At 44.0% G+C, this 24,289-nt stretch overlaps 1 protein-coding gene across 2 annotated transcripts; it reads left to right on the top strand.

Annotated features, from left to right (window-relative positions):
• Positions 1-13,451: 13,451 nt before the first annotated feature.
• Positions 13,452-24,230, top strand: TRIM45 (tripartite motif containing 45). 2 transcript variants are annotated; one of them, XM_025397073.1, is made up of 6 exons: positions 13,452-14,586; positions 16,547-17,226; positions 18,570-18,699; positions 19,613-19,727; positions 21,828-21,954; positions 22,857-24,230. In XM_025397073.1, the coding sequence occupies exons 1-6, from the start codon at positions 14,099-14,101 to the stop codon at positions 23,003-23,005; spliced, it is 1,689 nt and encodes a 562-aa protein (XP_025252858.1). In that variant the 5' UTR covers positions 13,452-14,098; the 3' UTR covers positions 23,006-24,230. The 2 variants fall into 2 exon arrangements, with proteins under 2 accessions (XP_025252858.1, XP_025252848.1); XM_025397063.1 differs by having other exon boundaries at positions 16,547-17,280.
• Positions 24,231-24,289: the final 59 nt, after the last annotated feature.

Genomic DNA, 24,289 nt, shown 5'->3' with positions numbered 1-24,289 from the left:
CCAGTCTGGAGCGCAATGGCACAATCTTGGCTCACTGCAACCTCTGCCTTCTGGGTTCAAGCGATTCTCCTGCCACAGCCTCCCAAGTAGCTGGTATTACAGGTGCACGCCACCACATCTGGCTAATTTTTGTGTTATTAGTAGAGATGGGGTTTCACCATGTTGGTCAGGCTGGTCTCGAACTCCTGACCTCATAATCCGCCTGCCTCAGCCTCCCAAAGTGCTGGGATTACAGGCATGAGCCACTGCGCTCGGCAGTTCCCCAACTTTTATTTGGAAAAATTTCACACCTAGAAAACATTTGAAAAAATAAATGCAAAGAACATCTATGTTCGCTTCACCTAGATAATACACACACACACACACACACACACACACACACAGAGAGAGACAGAGAGAGAGAGAGATGAATTTGGCAAAAAGGTTAACATCTGGTGATTAGTTGGTGGTAGAGATTTCCTTTTTGTTTGTTTGTTTTTTGAGATGGAGTTTCACTCTGGTTGCCCAGTCTGGAGAGCAATGGCATGATCTCGGCTCACTGCAACCTCCGCCTCCTGGGTTCAAGCGATTCTCCTGCCTCAGCCTCCCGAGTAGCTGGGATTACAGGTGCACGCCACCATACCTGACTAATTTTTGTGTTATTAGTAGAGACGGGGTTTCACCATGTTGGCCAGGCTGGTCTCGAACTCCTCACCTCAGGTGATCCACCCGCCTCGGCCTCCCAAAGTGCTGGGATTACAGGCGTGAGCCACTGCGCCCGGCCAGTGGTAGAGATTTCTAACATTGCTCAGATACTTCCTTCCTCCTAATCTGTAAATGTAAATCTTTCTGTATCTTTCATCTATTTTATACTTTTCTCACTCCTTAGGAAGCTTTGGAGATTGATAGTTCATTAAAAAGTTCCATTGTTATGTGCACACACTCTAAGAGTATCAAGTGTAGATAAATCAGTGTTTGTCAGCCTTTCATGACCAACCCCATAAGGAACAATTTTAGACTTTTTTTTCCTAATCACCCCTCAGGAAACTATCTATCTATCTATCTATCTATCTATCTATCTATCTATCTATCTATCATCAATCAATCATCTATCTGTCTCTGATTTTGTACTACATATATATCTGTGCTTTGTATGCTGAAAGAGAAAGAGCCAGGGATAGTAGCATGCACCTGTAGTCCCAGCTACTTGGGAGGCTGAGGCAGGAGAATTGCTTGAGCCCAGGAGTTCAGAGTTGCAATAAGCTATGATTGTGCCACTGCATTCCAGCCTGAGTGACAGAGTAACCCCCCATCTAAAACAAAAAATTTTTTAAAAGAGTAGGATTTTTTAACAATCCAAGAACCAAGTTCTGTCCATTTAGCAGCAATATTGCTCCCGTTTAGAATGTATGAGATAAACAGATCTAACATAAAGAAGGATAAATCAGGTTATAATAGAATGAACTCATATTACAATTAGTTTTTAGAAAGAATATTAATATAGTCCTCACGGCCGGGCGCGGTGGCTCAAGCCTATAATCCCAGCACTTTGGGAGGCCGAGATGGGCGGATCACGAGGTCAGGAGATCGAGACCATCCTGGCTAACATGGTGAAACCCCGTCTCTACTAAAAACATACAAAAATTAGCCGGGCCGGTGGCGGGTGCCTGTAGTCCCAGCTACTCAGGAAGCTGAGGCAGGAGAATGGCGTGAACCCGGAAGGCGGAGCTTGCAGTGAGCTGAGCGGGCTACTGCACTCCAGCCTGGGGGACAGAGCAAGACTCCGTCTCAAAAAAAAAAAAAAAAAAAATATATATATATATATAGTCATCACTTATATAAATGTAAAGTAAGATAAATTGTAAATTTTCTAACAAAAAACTGCATGATTTTGCTGTGAACCTAAAACTGCTGTAAAAAAGTATATACCTTAAAAACTGTAAAAATTTAAAAAATTATTATTTCAACATGCAATTAATATAAAACATTATTAACAAGATTTTTATATTCTTTTTTTTCCATAATGAATCTTCCAAAACCAGTGTGCATTTTCCACTTACAGCATCATCTTAATTTGGACCAACTACATTTCAAGTGCTCATGTCGGACAACACAGGTCTAGAGCGATGGCAGTACCAAAGGTGGCTTGGAGGGACTTTACCCACCTCAACTCTTCCTACCTCCCAATCTCTATCAGCATTGCTCCAGACCACACTAGATGCATATATGAAACAGTGCTTTACCCTGCAAAGGCAGCTTCCAAACAAGTCTCTGAACCTTCTTTCCACCCAGATTGCTGCCTCTCAGCTCCTCAAACACAGAGATTCACCCGGCCCTCCCCAGTCCAGTGCTCCAGACAGCACTGTTCCAAAGATTTTCTTGATGGGATTCTGTCTAAAAGAGGGACACGGAACACTGAATAATAGAAGGGCTTTATTACATCAGAATTTCCTGAAGACATCATATACTCCTCATTAATAATAGGAGAAGGAGCTTTCAGGTCCTGAACACTGTGCAAAAAAGTGAAAAATGTATTAAAATGCAGTGCAGATTTAAATGCTATCTAGAAAATAGGTACTTAAGAAAAAATAGTTGCTGTCAATATAGAAATAAATACCTAGGCTTTGCCCCAGTTGGTGGAATTATTTCTATTTCCCTGCATCTAGGAACATTATTTATTTATATTTCCTAGCAACATTCCTGGAACTAATGTGCAGGCTTCTCTGCATGCCATGATACATTATAACCTACTCATCCTCTAAATATTATCATCAGGGTATGGGCACACTTCAGCTCAGAAAAGTTAGTTGTCATCTGAATTAGAAAAGGCACTACATTAAATCATAGTTTGCCCTTATATATTCATCATTTTCAGGTTTTATCTCTCAGAGAAGTGAGAAAAAAAGGCATTTATTTGCTTACCATTTTCAACAGCTCTTCCAAGAGAAGAGAAAGGATGATAAAAAGTGGATGGACTATAAAATAAAAAGAGACTCAGTCTCACAGAATGCTGCAAAGAAAACCGCATGGCATGAGGTGGAATGCACACGTTGAATTTATAGTCACAAAATTATTATGTATTGCCTGACTCTCACCTGAGTCCTTTGGAACAAAGGAGGAAATATTGAATATTTAAAAATCAGGGCTGGGCATGGTGGCTAATGCCTGTAATCCCAGCACTTTGGGAGGTTGAGGCAGGTGGATTACCTGAGGTCAGAAATTTGAGACCAGCCTGACCAACATGGCAAAACCCCGTCTCTACTAAAAATGCAAAAATTAGCCAGGTGTGGTGGTGTGTGCCTGTAGTCCCAGCTACTCAGGGGGCTGAGACAGGAGAATTGCTTGAACTCGGCAGAGGTTGCAGTGAGCCAAGATTGTGCCACTGCACTCCAGCCTGGGCAACAGGCCGAGACTCCATCTCTAAATAAATAAATAAATAAATTTAAATAACATTGGTAAAATGTTATATGGTATATATAATCTTATGTGGCATTTTTTAAATTAAGAGGTCTTCATGGGAAATTCAAAATATTTTCCATCTTTACATCAAAACCTTTATAAATTAAGCATCTAATATTTTAATATAATTTAATAATATGACATGATATCTGGTATTTCCTTTAAAAACCCCCAGCAGAGAAAACATAATAAAAGTTGGGGAAGTATATTAAACAAGAGTGACATAATGCTGTAACTGGTGAAGTTGAGTGAGGGGTACTTAGGGGTTAATTATACTTTTCCCTATGCTTGTATATATCATATATCTGAAGTTTCCCGAATAAAAAAGTTTAAAAATTATTGATGATAAATTTTAAAATATGTGGATTTTTTAATTTAAAAAAATTATTAACTGGCTGTCTCTGACTCGAGGCCTAGCATGGGAGATTTACTATTGACTTATATTCTTGTAAATTGTTTGCATGTTTTTATCAGACACATTATTTACTCAAGAAAAAGTATGTGTGTATATATATATGTATGTATACACACACACACACACCCCCCTGTATTTTGGTGCTGCGCTTACTTCCTGAGGATACGGGTTATGCATGTAACTTACCAGTTGCTTGCCCTTAGGTAAGTCGGGTAAGTTACTTCTGAGCATTCTTATGGAAGAATAACATTTAAATGAGGTAATGCATTTGAAAATATCCAGCACAGTGTCTGTCATAATACTGGCATTCACTTAGTGCTGGTTTAAATTATATTAAATATGTGGAGAAACTAGATTTAATATAGGAGGCAGGCCTACCCCTAATATTTGAGTGGCCATTAGCAAGAGGACAAACAGGGGCACCCAGCTCACGGCCTGTTCTCATCTTTCTCCATCCTACCAGAGGCCCTTGCATATGTGTGTGGACACTCCAACAGGCTTGATCAAGTTCCACCACCCCCAAAAGCTGTCCTTTGACCACTCCTGAGGCCTAAGTGTGTGTACACTTATGCTCGCAGTCCACAACTGCATGGGCCCGGGAGTGGGCTTCTGGCTATTTGTCAGAGAATTTCGGGCTTGTAGGTGGCTGGACCCTAGTCTGAAGGAGGTGAGGGTGGGGTGGTGAGGGGAGAGATGTACTCTTGGGATTCCTTGGCCCATGGGAAGAGGTGTGGCTGGAGAAGGGCCAGGGTGGGTTCTTTGAAAGCAAAGGGTCCAGGGCAAGTGCCACAGGCATCTGAATCTAAAAGCAGTACTGATTCAAGACAAGGTGTTATATTGAACCACTCAATGGAGTAGGAGTCAGAAGACATGGATTCTTGCCCTAATTCTGCCAGTAATGCCATATGTGACCTTCAATCGGTGTCTTTACCTTGCTGCACTTCAATTTTCTCATATATTCACTTAATAAATATTTATTGAGCTCCAACTATAAGCCAGACTTGCAACTAGACACTGAGGATATACAGAAAACTCAACAGATTGCCCTCATTGACTTAGCATTCTGACAGAGAGCAAGATAACTGGGGCAAACTTATTCCAAATAAAGGGCCCCTTCTAAACCAAAACTTTCCATTCAAAATCAATCTTTAAAGTTGACATGTTTAATAAGTACAAGTAATGAAAGAATCCTAAAAGGAAAAAAGTGTTAAATTATAATGCAATATTATCAAGAGCCTTTTATGATCAATTCTCTAACACAGCAGCATCAGCACTGTACTAATTTTAATCACAAGCATTATTGCCAAATGCAGCACAAAATTCAGTCTCTAAAATGTGCCATTTTCTTACTATTGTTACTCATTTGACTTATGAATATTTTATATGGAAGATAAATTTATGTAAAAATAATATAATCACAACACAGTTATCCACATTTTAAAAATAAAATACATTAACAGAATGTAGCAGGTAATTTTTAAAACATGTATTTCAAACAACATTAATATTGTGCTCTATTATGTAATAAACATAAAAAAGGGAGTTCAGAGAAATAGATGAATAAAGTGTAAATAGTCTAAGAACCGCTTATATTTATACCAGACCAACTAAGATTGGGTGCAGCTTCCTGTCCTGACTACATCAACTATAGTTTGGGGTCATGACAAACAATTGATGAGACAACTAGGAGTCAACTGAGAAGAGCTAAGGAGTCTGTCTTAGATATAACAGTAAAGAATTTTTTTCTAAAAGGATAGCTGTTAGTAATGGAACTGATATCTTGTGTACTTCTAGTTTGACCTACAAGCAGTTACACAAGGAGAGTTCCAAAACTCACATTATTCTAGATGTTTCCTTCTTACCTTCTCAAAGTTGAAGAGTTGGCCGTTTTCACAAAATGTCAGTGATAAGGGACTATTTATACCTGTTAGATCTCACAACTACAGTCCTCTCAGGTATAGTGAACTTTTAGATAAAAATAAAAATGCCCGGCCTGCAGTGTGCACTGGAGTCTGTGCAACCTAGTCCTCCCTTCTCTGTCCATCTTGGTTCAAAATAAATAAAATAGAAGGAAACTGAGTTTTATTCATAGTATAGCATTTTTATTGAGCTGTTTCCACTAGATGGCACTACAGATTCTGTGTTTTAGGAATGAGGCCCTTTTAAAAAAGAAAATCGGAAGACAAAAATGATCTGTCTGAAATGAACAATAAATTTCTCCAGTCATCTGTCCTAATGATCAGTTTCTTAGAAATGAAACATGAATCTTGGCCATTTATTCACTATCAAACATTTATTAAATCATATTAAGTTTCAGACACTGGCCCAGTATTAAGGATGCCGAAACAGGACAAGGTCCCTTGTCCTTAAGAGTTCCCAGTGTGGAAAAGGAGGGGAACAGTGAGAACAGAGGGCTGAATCAGACAAGCGAGTAGAAAATTGAAATGCAGAATGTTAAAGACTTGATAGAGGTCATCATGGAGTACCATGGGTAGCACCCAGAGGGACACCTAATGAAGACTTGATGAATGGAGGATTCCTAAAGAAGTTGATGTCTAAACTGAGCTTTGAAGAATGGGTTGGAATTCATTAGACAAAGAAGAATGGGCAGGGTGTCCGAAGCAGAATAAGTAGTAGCTTGTATAATCATAAAAGAACGCTGAAACCCGGTGTGCATGCTTGGGTTTGGATGGGGCAGTGCAAGAAATGAGGTTGACTGGGCTGACAGAGGCAGGGTCATGGGAAACCATATATACATATGAGATTATATATATCACTTTAAGACATATGGAGTTTTATCCTGAAGGCACCTCCTACTCCTCTCCCCCTAGTTCATTCTGATTTTGTCACAGTGGCCTCCTCACTGTTGCTCAAACACGAGTAGGCACATTCCTCTCTCAGCACGCACCAACTCTTCCCTTATCTGAACTATCTTTTCCCCATGGGTCCCTCCTTCACCTTCAAGTATTTGCTCAAATATCACCTTCTCAATGATACTTACCCTGACCACTCCAATTATGTTGTAACACCCTCATCCTGCACTGCACGCTCTTCACTCTGCCTAATTTTTCTCCATGGCATTCTCACATTCTAACATACTATATAGTTCTGCAGTTACTACATTTATTGTTTTTTGTTTGTTTGTTTGTTTGTTTGTTTGTTTGTTTTTGAGACAGAGTCTCGCTCTGTCACCCAAGCTGGAGTACAGTGGTATGATCTCCGCTCACTGCAGCCTCCGTCTCCCGGGCTCAAGTGATTCTCCTGCTTCAGCATCCCGAGTAGCTGGGATTACAAATGTGCACCACGACGCCCAGCTAATTTTTGTATTTTTAGTAGAGATGGGGTTTCGCCACGTTGGCCAGTGATCTCAAGTGATTCGCCCACCTCAGTCTCCCAAAGTGCTGGGATTACAGGCATGAGTCACCGTGCCCGACATATTTATTGTTTATTGGCTGCTTTCCTCTACTAGAAAGTAAGTTCCATGAGAGCAGGAATTTTTGCTTGTTTTAACAAAACATCTCTGGTGCCTGGCACATAGTCAAAAGTCCTTGCTGTCAAGGAACTTATTATTTTAGTAGGGAGTAAGCTGTGAAGACATTTGGGAAAATCATATTCCAGGTACTCAAAGGACATTAAATGAGTAAACAAAGGCACGGAAGAGCTACCAAAGAGTATGATCAAACTGGAATTGCAGAAAGATCACTAACAGGATTATAGAGAATGAATTGAAAACAGGGAGTGAATTCGGAGATATGATGGAGGTAATAATACAGTAAAAAGAGCCCCCATGTAACAAGTGGGTTCATGCTTTATAAATCACCTCCAAATCCCACATCAATCAAGGGAGGATGAAAAAGTTAAAAAAGAAGAAGAAGAAAAAGAAGAGGAGGAGGAAGAAGAGGAGGAGGAAGAGGAAGAAGAAGCCACCATTGAGGTGGCTCATGCCTGTAATCCCAGCACTTTGGGAGGCCAAGGCAGGTGGATCACCAGAGGTCAGGAGTTCAAGACCACCCTGACCAACATAGTGAAACCCCATCTCTACTAAAATTACAAAATTAACTAGGCATGGTGGCACATGCCCGTAATCCCAGCTACTTGGGAAGCTGAGGCAGGAGAATCACTAGAACCTGGGAGGCAGAGGTTACAGTGAGCTGAAATTGTGCCATTGCACTCCAGCCTGGGCAACAAGAGCAAAATTCCATTTCAGAAAAAAAAAAAAAAAAGAGGGAGGGCTAAGGACCTTGGGAACTAGCAACATTTCAGAGCCAAGTGGAAGAAGCAGTGTCCTGTAGAGAAAAAGAGAAGTGGTCAGAGCGGCAGAAGGTAGAAGAAAAATCAAGAATAGCATATGGCAACTGAGGAAGAAGAAAGTTTCAAGAAGAAAGTTGTCAGTGTCAGACCAGGCGCAGTGGCTAATAACTACAATCTGAGCACTTTGGAAGGCCAAGGCTGGAGGATCACTTGAGCCCAGGAGTTCAAGACTAGCCTGGGCAACATGGTGAGACCTCATCTCTACAAAAATAAAAATATTAGCTGGGCATAGTGGCACACACCTATAATCCCAGCTTGGGAAGCTAAGGTGGGAGGATCGCTTGAGTCCAGGAGATTGAGGCTGCAGTGGACTGTGATCACACCACTGCACTGCAGCCTGGGCAACAGAGTGAGACCCTGTCTCAAACAAACAAACAAACAAACAAACAGAAACAAAAAACTGTCACTGTCAAAAGCTATAGTGAATTCAGTTAGTTAAAAACTGAAAAGTATCCAATGGGTTTAGCAAATATGAAGTTACTGGTAACTTTGGCAAAGGCAAGTTCAGAGGAATGGTGAGAGCAAATGCCGGATAGAGCTGTGTTTAGGAGTAAAATGCAAGAAGAAGAAGAGAAGCAAATGTAGACTATTCTTTTCAAGCAGCTTGGCTATAAAGAAGTAGAGATTGGGAGCTAGAGAGGGGCACAGGGTAGAAGGAGAGACTGAAGCATGGACATGAGAGGAAAAAAAGATCCACCAGAAAGAAAATAAAGACAGAAGAGAGAGAGGAGGCAGGCAGGGCTGAACCTCAGAGCACAGGTCTTAGGAGAAAGGAGTCTCCTTCCTTTGAAGGAAAGAAGGAAGGATGGCAACACAGACAGATGGAATGGTGAAAGATAAGTCTGACAAAGCTCTCTGGTCCCTTTCCATATATCCACTCAATGTCTAGTGGTATTGATCAAGCAAAGTGCCCAAACCAGGCTTGCCTGATTTCCTGATGAGTCATTCTCCCTTCCTGTCTTTCTTGCCTTCAGTATCATCCCTGTCTTGGGCAACAGGGGTGGGCTGAAACTCTTTAGACACTTTTTCTTTTTCTTTTTCTTTTTTTGAGATGGAGTCTTGCTCTGTCGCCCGGGCTGGAGTGCAGTGGCGCGATCTCGGCTCACTGCAAGCTCTGCCTCCCGGGTTCATGCCATTCTCCTGCCTCAGCCTCACGAGTAGCTGGGACTACAGGGGCCCGCCACCACGCCCAGCTAATTTTTTGTATTTTTAGTAGAGACGGGGTTTCGCCGTGTTAGCCAGGATGGTCTCAATCTCCTGACCTTGTGATCCGCCCACCTCAGCCTCCCAAAGTGCTGGGATTACAGGCATGCGCCCGGCCATCTTTAGACACTTTCATGAACCCTGGTCACTTTCATCAGTCCTGTTCCTCTAATCCCATGACTTTTGCACTTCCCTTTAACTATTTGCTGCCTGGGGTCCCCAGACAGATGAAGCAATGTGTGAGCATGGAAGAAGACACCGAATTAATTCTGAGAAAGGAGCATCCTTAACAAATCCTCTCTCATCCTATGATGTCACCCCGTATCACTTATGGTCTTCACTATCCACGAAACTCTTGGTTGAAGGTGGTCCTGTTTGTCCTCCCATTACTTGAGATCACCATTCTCTCCTTTATCAATAACAGGTCTTTATTAAATGACTACCGTCTAGGTTGCCAAGATTTTCCATCTTAACAGAGAGAGTATACGTGTATGTATGTGATATATATACTGTGTAAATATATACACATGCATATATATATACACATAATAAATAAAAACAATACCACAAGGTAGCACAAACTGCAAAGTGAATAATATAGGCAAAACAGCTATTAAGCTTGAATCTGGGGCCTTGAAATAAGAGAAAGCTTCAAGGGTGTAGTGTGAAGTAGGCCTTTCATAGAAGGAAGGGTAGGTTTAAATAATAAAAGAAGGAGAATGTTGCCGACAACTTGGCAAAGACCAAGAAATGTGCTTGACAATGTTTAGGGAATAACTAAAAAGCAGTTTTAGCAATCTATTGAGGAATCCAGGTATTATCCTACAAAAATGGGGAGCTACTGAAGGTTTTAGAATGAAGACTGACTTGTATCATGTTTGTATATGTTTTTACAATCAATTTGGAAGAACTGTGTAGATCAATTAAAAAATAAAGGGCAGGGATAATTCAGACACTACTGTGATACTTAAAGTGAGGGTGATAAAGAGCTATAGCATCTTAAAAAGTGTATGCAGTGAGGTGTTGGCAGTGGGGATGGAAAGAAATTGGTGTCTGCCTAGATATGGAACAAGAGCAAGGAGGCCAGCAGCACTATAAGGTTTCATGCAGGAGGAAAAGGAGAATGATGATACTCTGGAGAGAATCAAATAGGAAAATTCAGAGAGTGCAGTTCAGCGAGCAAAGAAGTTCAGTGAAGTTTATGCTATGTGAGACTTGGTGATAGGAACACATTTGAGTGCAGATTTAGAAATCTATGACAAGAGCTCAGGGGAGACATCAGTACTGGAAGCGCTGGTCTGGGAATCATTCACATAAGAGGAAATGTAGACGCAAAGGTAGGAGATAAAGTGGAGGAAGGGGAACTAGTGAGGATGGAGGGTGTGAGAAGCAGCCCAAGAGATAGAAGACTAGGAGAGTAGAGTATTTCAGAAGTCAAGGAGGAGACAAGTTTTAAGGAAGAGGAAGTACAAAAAAGGTAAATACTAAAGAGATTGCCTATTGAGAAAAGGCCAGCAATATGGTCACTCATGATCTACAAGAAAGTCTCCATAGGAAAGAGGGGAGGAATAAACGGGTGGTGATGGTTATAAAAAGATGACGAAAGCAGACAGTGAGACCACTCTTTTGAGAAATATAGCGGTGAGAACCACCACCATTAATATGTTGAAGAGGAGCTAGATCAAAAGACGATTTTCTTCCCCTTTCAGGACTTCATCAGAACTCTTGACAGAAAAATGGACTGAATAAAACATAGGAAGAATAAGGTTTTGAGGAAGCAGGAGAGGTTGGGATAAAAAGCAAAGATCTTGAGGAACTAATCTTGGCACTAAAGAATGGCAGTCAGGAGAGGTACGAGAGGAGGTGTGAGGAATCATGGATTTTTTAAGTAGAAAGGCGAGGCAGTTCTTCAGACAGCCTTGTTTTTCTCATCAATGGAAGGGAATTAGCTGCAGCATGTGTGAGGGATTTGATGCTTAAGAAACTGAGAAAGGAAAGGTGGAGGTGGCCAGGCGCGGCGGCTCACGCCTGTAATCCCAGCACTTTGGGAGGCTGAGGCGGGTGGATCACCTGAGGTCAGGAGTTCAAGAGGAGCCCGCCCAACATGGTGAAATCCAGTCTCTACTAAAAATTCAACAAATTACCCGGGTGTGCACACCTGTAATTCCAGCTACCCAGGAAGGTGAGGGAGGAGAATCGCTTGAACCCTGGAGGTGGAGGTTGCAGTGTGCCAAGAGCCTCCCATTGCATTCCAGCCTAGGCAACAAGAACGAAACTCAATCTCAAAAAACAAAACAAAACAACAACAACAAAAAACAAAAGGAAAGGTGAGGTAACCCGGATATAATCTTAGATATGGCATCATAAGGTTGTGTTCAAGTTCCAGATATGTTAACTTGGGCTGGCCATCCAAGAGCTGGCAAGACCTCTTTAAGGCCATTTCCTTACAATATTGTTAAAGGTTAAATGAGATACGGCTAAATGAGATACTGCACGTGTAAATTATAAAGCACTTCTCAAACAAGAGAAGCTTGAAACTACCACCACAAGAAATGTGATACAGCATGAACAAGAGATGAAGTAAAGCACAGTCAAGCAGCAGGGAGGGTAAAGGTGAAGTTCAAAGCAAGAATATATAGCAAACCCAAGTCCACACAGTTTTTGTGACTTCCTCCAGCCTACTGGAGACGCGAATGCAGATTTTGAGAGCAGATGCAAGAAGCACAAGAGGCTGAAAAAAATCTAGGTAAGGACTATTTAAAAATCTTTGGGGATATGCTTAACATTTGGAACTTACTTGCACATTTTATATAAAGGTGGCATTTGACTCATTGGCGTGTTTTATTTTGGAAATGGCTAAACATTTCAGTTTTATATTTTACAGCTTTTTTTTCATATTTTTTCATATTTCATATTTTTCTTTTTCAGATTCCATATTTTTAAAAGCTTAGGCTCCAGACGCTACACCTATAGCATGAAACGGATAATGAAGGCATGAGTGAAACAGCCGCCCACTGGGTCCAAATTAAGTAGGGAAGGTCATGAACAAAGAAAGCAGTAGACAGGCTGACGCGACTGGAGATAAGAACAGGTGGAGGGGAAGGGAGCAGCTGTTTCCATTTTTGGAATTTTGGAGAATCAGGAGACGCCCGGTAAGGCCAGAGAAGGAGGCCGTGTAATTATAAAGTTAAAGGGGTCGGACGTGTTCATCTTCCAAATTAGTTTTGAGCCCACAAAGGGCTTGTCCCTCACTGCCACCGTCCATTGTCCCATTGTGACCAGGCAGGAGCCCTCCGTGATTGACTGATAAAAACAGCAGGTCCAACTCGCTCAGCTCGTTTCTGTTACACAGAAATGTGGAATCCTGGGTGACATTCAACTCCTTAGGTCATCTGCATTCTCCCCGGACGGAGAAACAAAGCCTTCCCGAGCCCAACAAGGAGGATGGCGCTGGCCAGGCCGGTCGAAGTAAGCCCTCCATTCCAGACCTCGGCTCCACGGTCTCCCAAACCAGTTCCCGGAACGCGAGCCTGAGATGCCCTCACCCCCGGAAAATACCCAAAGCCAGGGAGCCGCGGAAGTGCTTGTACCCAGCACGCTAGGCGTGATGGACCTGTGAGTTACAATAAGCGCCGGAGGACAGAAGGGAGCCTCGCAGCCTTACACCGGCGTGGAGCAGGAACGTCTGGCGCCCCCGAGCGGCCAAGGCCTCAGGAGCCAGAAAAACGTCTCCCACTCCCAGCACGGGGCCAACTGACAGTGCCATCCACCAATGGGAGAGTCCAGTCTGCGTTCGTGGGACCAGTCCGAGGGCACAAAGAGGGCCGTCCCGGCAGCAAATCAGCGTGGCTTTTAAAGAGGCCCTGAGGCCTCTCTGGTCACCACAGAGATAGAGGGACAGTCCCTGTGAAACGGTGACGCCGACTACACTATGCCGCTTGTTCCCAGCCTTCGCCTTTTCCTCTCGCCGCACTCCAAGCCCTTCGGCCGCCCCGCCCACGACCTTGTCAGGTCCCGCCCCCCGCGTGAGTGGACTGGCGAAGATGTGGAATTACCAAAACTTATTGGATGCTTAGTGGCGTCACTCTGGAGGGCGGCGGGGCCCGGAGCGGCGAGGGCCGCCCCTCTCGGACGGTGATTGGACTCGCCGGAGTAGACCGGGTTGTGATTGGTGTGAGGAGGGGCGAGAGCCCGCGGGCGTCCTGGGTCGAGGCGAGGGGGAGGCGGTGGCCACCGAGAAGCCGGCAGGGGCTTGCAAGTCCTTCGTCCGGCGCGCGCCCTTCGCAGAGGGAAGGAGCAGGAGGGCCCCTACCTCATCGTGCGCGGGCGGGGTCGGCGCTTGTCGCGTGTGGGGCGCAGTGGGGCGGGCGGCGGGAGGGGGGGTGGCCGTGGAGGGAGCGAGAGATGCAGGGGTGACTTTGTTGGCAGCAGGACTAGCTGTAGAGCTAGACCTGGAAGCGCATCCGGGGAGGACTTACGGGGCAGAGGAGGGCGTGGGCGTGTCTGGTATGGGATGCAGTGGAAAGGAGGGGGCCCTCCTGATTAGGTCTGTGGGTGGTTCTTTTGAGGAAGCCTGGTCTTCCCGTCTGCCCTTTTATTTGTCAGCGAGGGAGTCCCCATGGTCTCTGTTCAAGTTCTGGAAACTTTCTCTTTGGGTGGGCTTAATCATCTCCTACTACATCGTAGAACTGCCCAGGGCCCTTTCTGATACTGGTCACAAACGTGGGGAGTATGTCAGAAAACAGAAAACCGCTGCTGGGCATTGTAAGCAAACTCCCTAATGGGATTGCACTTGGAAACTCAGGCAAGACTCACTGCCCCTTGTGCTTGGGGCTTTTCAAAGCCCCCAGGCTCTTGCCTTGTTTGCATACAGTTTGCACCACGTGTCTGGAGCAGCTGGAGCCCTTCTCAGTAGTGGACATCCGAGGGGGAGACTCTGACACAGGCTCTGAGGGGTCAATATTCCAGGAACTCAAGCCACGAAGTCTGCAGTCGCAGATCGGCATCCTCTGTCCGGTATGTGATGCTCAGGTGGACCTGCCCATGGGTGGAGTGAAGGCTTTAACCATAGACCACCTGGCCGTGAATGATGTGATGCTGGAGAGCCTGCGTGGGGAAGGCCAGGGCCTGGTGTGTGACCTGTGCAACGACAGGGAAGTAGAGAAGAGGTGTCAGACCTGCAAAGCCAACCTCTGCCACTTCTGCTGCCAGGCTCATAGGTAAAGATGGGACATTGCACCCGGTGTAGCTTAAGAGCAGATTACAAAGGTGTCAAGACAGAAATCCCTTGGTGAGCAGATGAAAAGGAAAGCCTTCTCAAATACTGTGGAAGGTCAAAGAGCAATATAACGATGCAGTAGCAAATACTCTAGTACAACAGTTAACCCGGTCAGCCTAATATAGTACCTGTAGCAATAGCAATGGAGGTTTTCATAATCCCTTTCAATTTACAAAGTGCAGCTACAGTTTCCTTCAATCATCAATCATTCATGTAGTGAATAATTGTACTGGGTGCTGGAGAAATAGGAGAATGAATATAATAGCATAGATCCTGCTCTTTATCTCCTTTGATCTTGCAACTCTTGCAGAAAAGCAGGCCCTGTTTTCACCCCCATTTATTAACTGGGGAAACAAGGTCAGCAATATTTGATTTGCCAAGGTCCTACAGTTGGTGAGTGTGTAACAGAACTGAGTATTAAATCTAGATCATTCTGACTACATTCCACTAACCCATGCTACACTCCTAGAATAGGTGGTGATTGGCTGGACCTCAGCTTTTGCTTTGTACCTTAGAGTTACTCTGGAGCTTGGTGAGGTGGGCGGGTATTAATTGGGGTGTTAATTGGGGTGCAGACTACGTCTTTTATGGCATTTGGTGAATAGTTTGTCAGATGGATCATTTTGTCCCTTCTTACTCTACCTTACCCCATCCTAGGACACCAGAATATAAAATGACCACAGTTTTAGGATTAGCCTAAAATAGATTTTGGGTTCTAACTTCCATTTGTTTTCTGGCTACACTAACAGAACAAGTTTGTAGACTTCACTCTATTTTTAACTTGTAATTATGTGATAGTCCCTGCAACTGTCTTGCAGCCAGCCAAACCAGCTGACCCTATTTTCTCTGCAGCCACTCTTCTGGTGCCAGAATAGGCATATAAGCTTGAAATTGATATAATGCTAATGGAGGAACTCTGAACAGTCACCATGTTTTCCTAGGGATTTCCCTACATCTCTAGAGGGCTACTACAGGAAAGAAATTAGAGAGCTTTGATTCTACTAACCATCGGTTTCACACTTTTTTTTTTTTTTTTTTTTGAGATGGAGTCTCACTCTAGTCGCCCGGGCTGGAGTGCAATGATGCAATCTCCGCTCACTGCAGCCTCCATCTCCTAGGTTCAAGCGATTCTCCTGCCTCAGCCTCCGCAGTAGCTGGGATTAGAGGCACACGCCACCACATCTGGCTAATTTTTTGCATTTTTAGTAGAGAAGGGGTTTCACCATGTTGACCAGGCTGGTCTCAAACTCCTGACCTCAGTTGATCTGCCCACCTCAGCCTTCCAAAGTGCTGGGATTACAGGCGTGAGCCACCGCGCCCGGCCGGTTTCATGCTTTCTAATAATGTTGACGATGTCTCTTGAAAAAAATTCTAGCCTGTTGATTTGGGTAATATAGGTACTGGTCAACAGAAATGCTTCACCAAAATCTTAGATGCAAGCTAGATGAGACTTGGTATCAGGATCAGCTATCTGCTGTTTAATTGCTTGGACTTTATTACTGTGTTATCTGGCATGGTTTCTGTTTCTTGGTGCTAGTTTTCTGCCATGCCCTCGCTGCTAGCTTACCTTAGGAAGCCGACTGTGGCTCTTGTCTAAACTCTTTGGGGAAAGTCCTAGCATGCAGTCATAGCCTTGCAACCTTCTACATAGACATGTAGCAAGCCAGAGCTCTAGTCTGTTCACATGTTATTCTATACAGCAGCTCTTGCAGGTAGGGATTGTCTCCACTGTACAGACAAGAAACTGGAATCAGAAAGGATCATGCAATTAGAGATTAGAGCAAGGAACTGAAATCAAGTTTGTTTAACTTCAGAGCCTGTGCTCCTGAAATATCTCTGCCCAACTATTCCCAACTAGAATTACTCCCTTATTTCCTGTTACTGACTCTCTTTGCCCCTAGGCGGCAGAAGAAAACGACTTACCACACCATGGTGGACCTAAAAGACCTGAAAGGCTACAGCCGGATTGGGAAGCCCATCCTGTGTCCTGTTCATCCTGCAGAGGAACTGAGGCTGTTCTGTGAGTTCTGTGACCGGCCCGTGTGCCGGGATTGCGTGGTGGGGGAGCATCGGGAACACCCCTGTGACTTCACCAGCAATGTCATCCACAAGCATGGGGACTCTGTGCGGGAGCTCCTCAAAGGTACTCAGCCCCACGTGGAGGCCCTGGAGGAAGCCCTGGCTCAGATCAACATAATGAACAGTGCCCTGCAGAAGCGAGTGGAGGCAGTGGCAGCTGATGTCCAGACATTCTCGGAGGGCTACATTAAGGCCATTGAGGAGCATCGGGACAAGCTGCTGAAGCAGCTGGAAGACATACGAATCCAGAAAGAAAATTCCCTGCAGCTGCAGAAGGCCCAGCTGGAACAGTTACTGGCAGACATGCGGACTGGAGTGGAGTTCACCGAGCACTTGCTGACCAGCGGCTCAGACTTGGAGATTCTCATCACCAAGGGGGTGGTAGTAGAACGGCTCAGGAAGCTGAACAAAGTTCAATATAGTGCCCGTCCTGGAGTAAATGATAAGATACGCTTCTGTCCTCAGGAGAAAGCAGGCCAGTGCCATGGCTATGAAATTTATGGTACCATTAATACCAAAGAGGTTGATCCAGCCAAGTGTGTCCTACAAGGAGAAGGTAGGAAGGCATTTCCCATTGACATTGAGAAGGCAGTCTACAGGGAGATGGTGTGTAAAGATTGGTGGCTTGTTTTGCTAGGAAGCACGCCCCACTGACCAGGTTACCAAAGGTGGGGACATAAACTGATCCGAAAGACAGTGACCCTCACCTTTGCCCTTTCTGGTTTGTTCTGGTTAGGGTACAGTTAATACAGGAGTGAGGCTTGACCCTTTTCCTGTTCAGAGAAGTAGTAACAGCTGAGAAGCACATAGATTATGTTTTGTTTCTATCAGATGGCAGAACAGAGACAGTGCCCATTGCAGGTAACAGCAGTGACTAAGGCCCGGTGAAATTCTGCCTGCTCAGAGAGGAGCATGGCAGACCCTGATTTCCTAGATCAAGTTCTGAAGGGGGTTTCAGAGGAGTAAGGAAGACGAGATTACGGTTTCCTTTCCTTTAGGCCCTTTTTGGTTCACATCCACCTTACTGGCATTTAAAAGGATATGGTAGGTGTTTCATTTAATTGGGGGAAAAATGGTTTCTTTTGACGAACGTTCCCTTTCTAATGGAAGCATGTTATTAAAACATATTTCACAGGTCAGTCCTGATAGGAAGATTGCATCTTAAGGGTCATCAGACTCTGACACAGGCATTCTTAACTGTTTGGAAGCCATAGATCTCTTTGAGAATGTTCTCTCCTACAGAAACACCCAGTAACTTGTGCATACAATTCCAGATTTTTAGACTCTTCATAAGCCTTTCCATAGACCTCATAGTAGTTCATGAACCCCAGGTTAAGAAACCCTGTTTCATCTGAATGCTGGAGTAGGGGCTGTAGCTACTGGATAGCCCTCCAATACCTTGGCATGAGCTACCAAGTTGCAGAGGATCTCACAACATGGAGGGTCGTGAGGCTGGTCACCTGTACTCCCTGCCTAGCCCAGCGGGATCCGGAGTTTAGGGAGGGTGGTTTTGGGGTTACTAGCCTCTCTCACAAGGTCTAGAAGTTTTCTTCTCTGAATACCTAGGTCGGTCCTGAGTATTTTTAAAGCCTCCTAGGACTGAAGGTAAGGTCCAGGATCCTGTGTGATCCAAAGCAGCTGATAGCTGAGAGAACCAGGCTAACCAGGAAGGACTCCCAAGAGGTGTACTCTAGGAGGCAGAAGGGGAAGAGAAAAGAAAGGGAGCCAGGGTGGTTACAGTAAGCAGGAAAGTACAACCCTTTGTTCTGAAGAGAAAAAGCAAGATGGAGATGTAGTCACTGCCGTTTACGTTTGAGGTGAGGACCGAGTGTTTATCTTTTTCAGACCTCCACAGAGCCCAGGAGAAACAGACAGCCTCTTTCACCCTGCTTTGTAAGGATGCCGCAGGAGAAATCATGGGCAGGGGAGGAGACAACATTCAAGTTGCCGTTCTCCCTAAGGATAAGAAAGACAGGTTTGTATGCCACAAGTCGGTGTCATGGATAGCAGGCAGTGAGAAAACTGGAAACATGAGGTCCTTTAAGATATTGGAACTGGGCACGGTGGCTCACGCCTGTAATCCCAGCACTTTGGGAAGTGGAGGCAGGAGGATCGCTTAAGCCCAAGAGTTTAAAACCAGCCTGGGCAACATAGGGAGACCCCGTCTCCACAAAAAAAAAAAAAAAAAAAAAAAAAATTATAGGCATATCCCTATAATCCTAGCTATTCAGGAGGCTGAGATGGGAGGATCCCTTGAGCCCAGGAGGTTGAGGTTGCAGTGAGCTGTGATTGCGCCACTGCACTCCAACCTGGTAACAGAGCAAGACCCCAGGTCAAAAAAAATATATTGGAGTGCAACTAAGTAATTACATCTTACCTCCCCATAATACTATGAAACGTTATATGACCAAATGTGTTTTCTTGTGTGGATTTTGTATTCAATTCTCTCTCAAAGCGTTGGTGTGCCCCTCAGATTCTTTTCATCTCCAGCTTTAGAATAAGTTGAAAAATCTTCTGTGTTAGACTGAATGGTACCCTTTTCAAAAATCAGTCTCCCTTTGGTACTAAATTATGCCTGGAACATGTTTATATTTCTCTGGAATTGGAGAATGGAGGAGGCACAACAGAGCAAGAGGGTTCAACAGAAGCCTGTTGAAAAGGACGCAATAATATATTCAAGGAATTTGTCTGAATATCAGACTAAATTGGAATTTATGCAGTTTACCTTCTGTTGTAAAATTAACTTTTGAGGCAAATGGAAGAAGCATCCTGTTTGGGTATATTTAACGTTAATACTGAATGGAAGGGTGTAGTTTACATTCTGAAATAGTAGCAACTAAAGCCGGCTTGTGGGAGTGAGTGGTGTTTTGACTCTTATCTCCATTCAGCCCAGTCAGACCAATGGTGCAGGATAACAAGGATGGGACATACTACATTTCCTACACCCCCAAGGAGCCTGGTGTCTATACTGTGTGGGTCTGCGTCAAAGAACAGCATGTGCAGGTAAGACTGGTGCACGTGCTTCCCTGAGCTCCCTGGCTTCTACTGTCTTAGGATCTGGAGATGTTTCGCATAGGATCAGCTATGCAGAGAGATTGAATAGAATCCCCATGTCGTCTTCTTCACTTTAGAAACAGCCCAGATTTTGCTACTCTTATTCTTCCTGGAGAATATGCTGTTGACCATAAGGATGCTGTTGACCTCTATCCCTGTGTCACTTCCTGGCAGTTATGCGTATAGTTTATCATTCTCCCAGTCAGTTTCTTAGGATTCTTAATATGGAGAAGATGTCTTGATCACAGGGGGTGATCTGCCAGCAGACAACCATGCATATTCAAAAATTATAATCTAGCTCAGAATTCTCCAGTTTTGTCCAGACTGTATCTGGCCATGAACACAGTTGAGAGAGTTATGCCCCCTCCTCACAACTGACTAGTCATCTCTCTGCCTAACCATCTGCTTACGTAATTTTCTACTCTGTTTTACATATAAGTTTTTCTGTTACTATGGTTACTATAAACAAACAAATATACCAAACAAGTTATGTTACCATGGTTTCTACAAACAAACAAATATAACACAAACAAGTAGAGCACTTTCCGCTTTAGAGATTATGAGTTTTTAAAAATTGGGTGATACTAACCGGTGCAGCAGAATCTTTCTGCTGACCTTGGAGTACTCAGAGGTTTCCCTCCACAGAAATCAGCACTGACAGGGACAGTAAAATACCATACAGCATCATGATATGTTAGGCTTATGATTTGTGCACTTAGGAACACTCATATTTAAAAGCCATTTATTTACTTAATTATGGTATGTCAGGAACAGGTTAGGTGTTTTTACATATGTTATATCAGTTTTCCTCAAAACCACTCAGGCACAGGGATCAGTGTCCAATTAGACCACGAGACCAAACATGCATTAAAATACACAGCAAATATAGCAAAATGGGAATTTGAACTCATTTCTTTGAATGCCAAGTTGTTTTTTAACTGATTTGTAAACTCTTTAAGATGGGAAATTTAACATCTGAAAGACTTCTAAGGTGCTAGGCTCTCTGCTTTGCGTTTTCTCTAACAGTGTGGTTCTCACATAAGGATAGGCACATTGCAACTTATTAAATATTTAAATTGGGCATGATGGTGTGCACCTGTAGTCCCAGCTACTTGGGAGGATTGCCTGAGCCCAGGAGCTCAAAGCTGCAGTGAGCTATGGTTGTGCCAGTGCACTCCAGCCTGGTGACAGAGTGAGATCCCATCTTTAAAAAATAAATAAATATTTTTTGTTTAATATGGGATATAAATTAGAGAATGAAAATTATCCTTAAAGGAAAAGGCATATGGGAGAGTTACTAATTTGAGGATTATTAGCTGTACACATTTTAACCTTTCTCCCTTCCATATGTCTTCACTGTCACAGAATAAGTGGGTGAGTAAACAGATAAGTCATGTCCAGGATGGAAGGAAAGAGGCTAGCTTGGTATGTGAAAAGAGGTACATGGCTGAGAAATTGGAGAAGGGACCACAGGATGTCCTATCTTTGTGGTTGTGACATTCTACTTATTATACCTGAGGTTCCTTAAGAATTGAGATTGAGAATCCCAGAGAAAAGTCAGTCTGAAATTACTAATGTATTGAATGACCTAGATCCTTATACTTCATACAAGGATAGAGTGAGGCAGAATCCATTAAGAAAAGCTTAAGCTTCTTGTGGCATGGGCTTCTGCTTTTGCTACCATCTTGCCAGAACAATCCCCAGCTAATACAGATGTCACTGAAAATGCAGCTGACTCTGTGTGACTCCTGTCAGTGCCCAGCAGGTTCGGCTACACGGAATAAATCAGTACTTGAGTCTAGTACTCAGCATCTGCGGTGAAAAGCATGGTAGGAGGGCTGCACAGACCACGTAATGCTTCCACTGCCTCTGTATCTGCCCCCTCTCAGCTGAGCAGGGTTCTTGCCCTCTAATCTGTTTCTTTCCTGGTGTCCTTGTCCCTCCAAGGGCAGGCCCTGTGCCTCAGACTCTGTTTAGCATATAGCGATGCTCAACACATCCTGTTAACTTGTAAGATGCTGTTCTTTGCTTTTGGTCTGAACACTGAAGGGCTCGCCATTCACTGTGACCGTGAGGAGAAAGCACCGCCCACACCCAGGTGTGTTTCACTGCTGCACCTTCTGCTCCAGTGGAGGCCAGAAAACGGCTCGCTGCGCCTGTGGAGGCACCATGCCAGGTAAGGAGAAAGCACTACCTGGGCCTTTCTGCCAGCAGTGGGAATCAAGCGACGGGCCCTTCCCCACCACACAGCCGCGAGACATTTGGACTTAGGCTCTGTTTCTAGGAAGCACAGTTTGTGATTGTAGAGACACCACTATTCTGAAAGTTTCACTTAAAGCTTCCTTGTTCTGAATTGAAATAGCAGGCTTAAAAGCTCTGAGTTCTGTTAGTTTTGGTACAGCTCCTATGAGCCCTGTGCTTCTATGTCGGATTCTCAGTTTGTCCCTTTCCAGCAGCCTGAGCAGTGTGAAAACTGTGGACCCATCTTACTCCTTTTAGTATCTTAAATAAATTCCAAATGAGGCATGGCTGGGGGAGTGGATGATTAAACCAGTTGAACAAGGTCTGGGTCTTTCAGGGGGACGGAAAGGATAGGGAGTTTAGGTAAAGGATCTAATTACTTTACAAAAAAAAATTACTGTGTCCTTACTGTAATAATGGGCCGTAAAATGGGCTTTTGCATCCTTCTGTATAAACACTTGAGGATCTACCTCGGTTTTTTTTCTATGTCCACCAACCTATCCTTTTTTATTTCAGTGATTTTACAGTTAAAATCCAAACCAATTTATTTTATAGTTAATGTGCAAACTAGTTCGCCTCCTTCAGGTGGTAAGTTTTATCACTACAGCATTCTTAGAACTCTGGCTAACATGGGTTGATTTGCTGTGATCAATTTTCAGGGTCCTCCTGACTACACAGCAGTCAGACAGCTTGTTCCTCTTGCCAAGACTTTCTTAGATATTTTCACTCCATGAATCTGCATGTTGCCAGGAGGTCGGTCTAATTTCCGCGATAATGGTAACCGCCAGACTCCACTCTAATGGTTGATTTTTGTCCTTTCCTCTTTGTCCCATGTAGGTGGGTACCTAGGCTGTGGCCATGGACACAAAGGCCACCCAGGTCGTCCCCACTGGTCATGCTGTGGGAAGTTTAATGAGAAGTCTGAATGCACGTGGACAGGTGGGCAGAGCGCATCGAGGAGTCTACTTAGGACTGTGGCTCTCTGATGGCTTTGTGCTCAGCCTTTTAAAGCTGCAGTCAGCACCACTTGAGATTTCCAGAGGACCCAGACCTTCGTTCTTTCTAAAGAGACTGATAGAATTAAAAACAAAGTGCCTTATCTTGCAATGGAGTTCAGGTGCTCTTTTGTTACTCACTGACTGTACTTGTGGATGGTTGAGCACAAAAGACCACCTCTACATTTCTCTTAAAGGTAGGTTGGCAAACGTTCTTTTTCTACCACACAAGGCTCCTTTTCATTTTGTACAGTATGGAGGTATCTATTCCATTGGAACTGAAGGGTCTAGGTAGTTTAGTTAGTTCCTTTGTGATATGACCCTTTTTTTTTTTAGACAGAGTCTCACTCTGTCACCCAGGCTGGAGTGCAGTGGCATGATCTTGGCTCACTGCAACTTCCGCCTCCCGGTTCAAATGGTTCTCCTGCCTCGGCCTCCCGAGTAGCTGGGATTACAGGTCCCCGCCACCACGCCCAGCTGATTTTTGTGTTTTTAGTAGAGATGGGGTTTCACCATGTTGGCCAGGCTGGTCTCAAACTTCTAATGACCTCGTGATCCACCCGCCTCGGCCTCCCAAAGTGCTGGGATTACAGGCGTGAGCCACCACACCTGGCCTATCATGACCTTTTTTATTTTTCTCTGAGCTACACATTATTTAGATATTTCCCCTAGAGATTAGAAACCTCCTTTCATCCTGTCTGCTTTTTGTTAGCATACTTTCAGTGGATTTACTGGTACATGTTCCGTGATCATGATAATGTGATCTTGTTTTGGTGGTGTCCCCCCTCCCCCGCCCCCATGTCATGTCAGCCTTCTGCCCCAAAGCCTGAAGATTACTCTTTGGTCAAGGGCATACAAATAGAAAGTTAATAAAGGAGAGTGGTATTGAAATAGAACCTCATATGTTTATTACAGTTCTACTCATGCCAGAAAATCTAGACACCTTCATACTTCTCACAGGTCTGTTTTTGGTAGAGTAGTCTTTAGAGTAGTCTTCACTGTTGTTTATATACCTAGAAAGTTAACTGGGAGCTTTGACTCTTAATGTGCCTTCACTCATAGTGTGCCTTCTTAACTGCTTGAGAATTCTGGGGAGAGGATGTATACAGCACTAGTGCCTCAGCCCTGCCAAGGTCTTCACTGTATATATTTCGTGTGTTCTTCTGAGAGTCTTGATTTCCTATATAGCAATAAACTCAGCATATATTAAATATAATTAGCGAAATCTGCATTATAAGATCCCTTAAGAGGTGGATGACGCCTTTGGTGAATTGG

Source organism: Theropithecus gelada, chromosome 1 (assembly GCF_003255815.1).
Source record: "Theropithecus gelada isolate Dixy chromosome 1, Tgel_1.0, whole genome shotgun sequence".
NCBI lineage: Eukaryota > Metazoa > Chordata > Mammalia > Primates > Cercopithecidae > Theropithecus > Theropithecus gelada.
The sequence above is the reverse complement of the archived record's forward strand: the minus strand, read 5'-3'. Positions and strand labels throughout refer to the sequence as shown.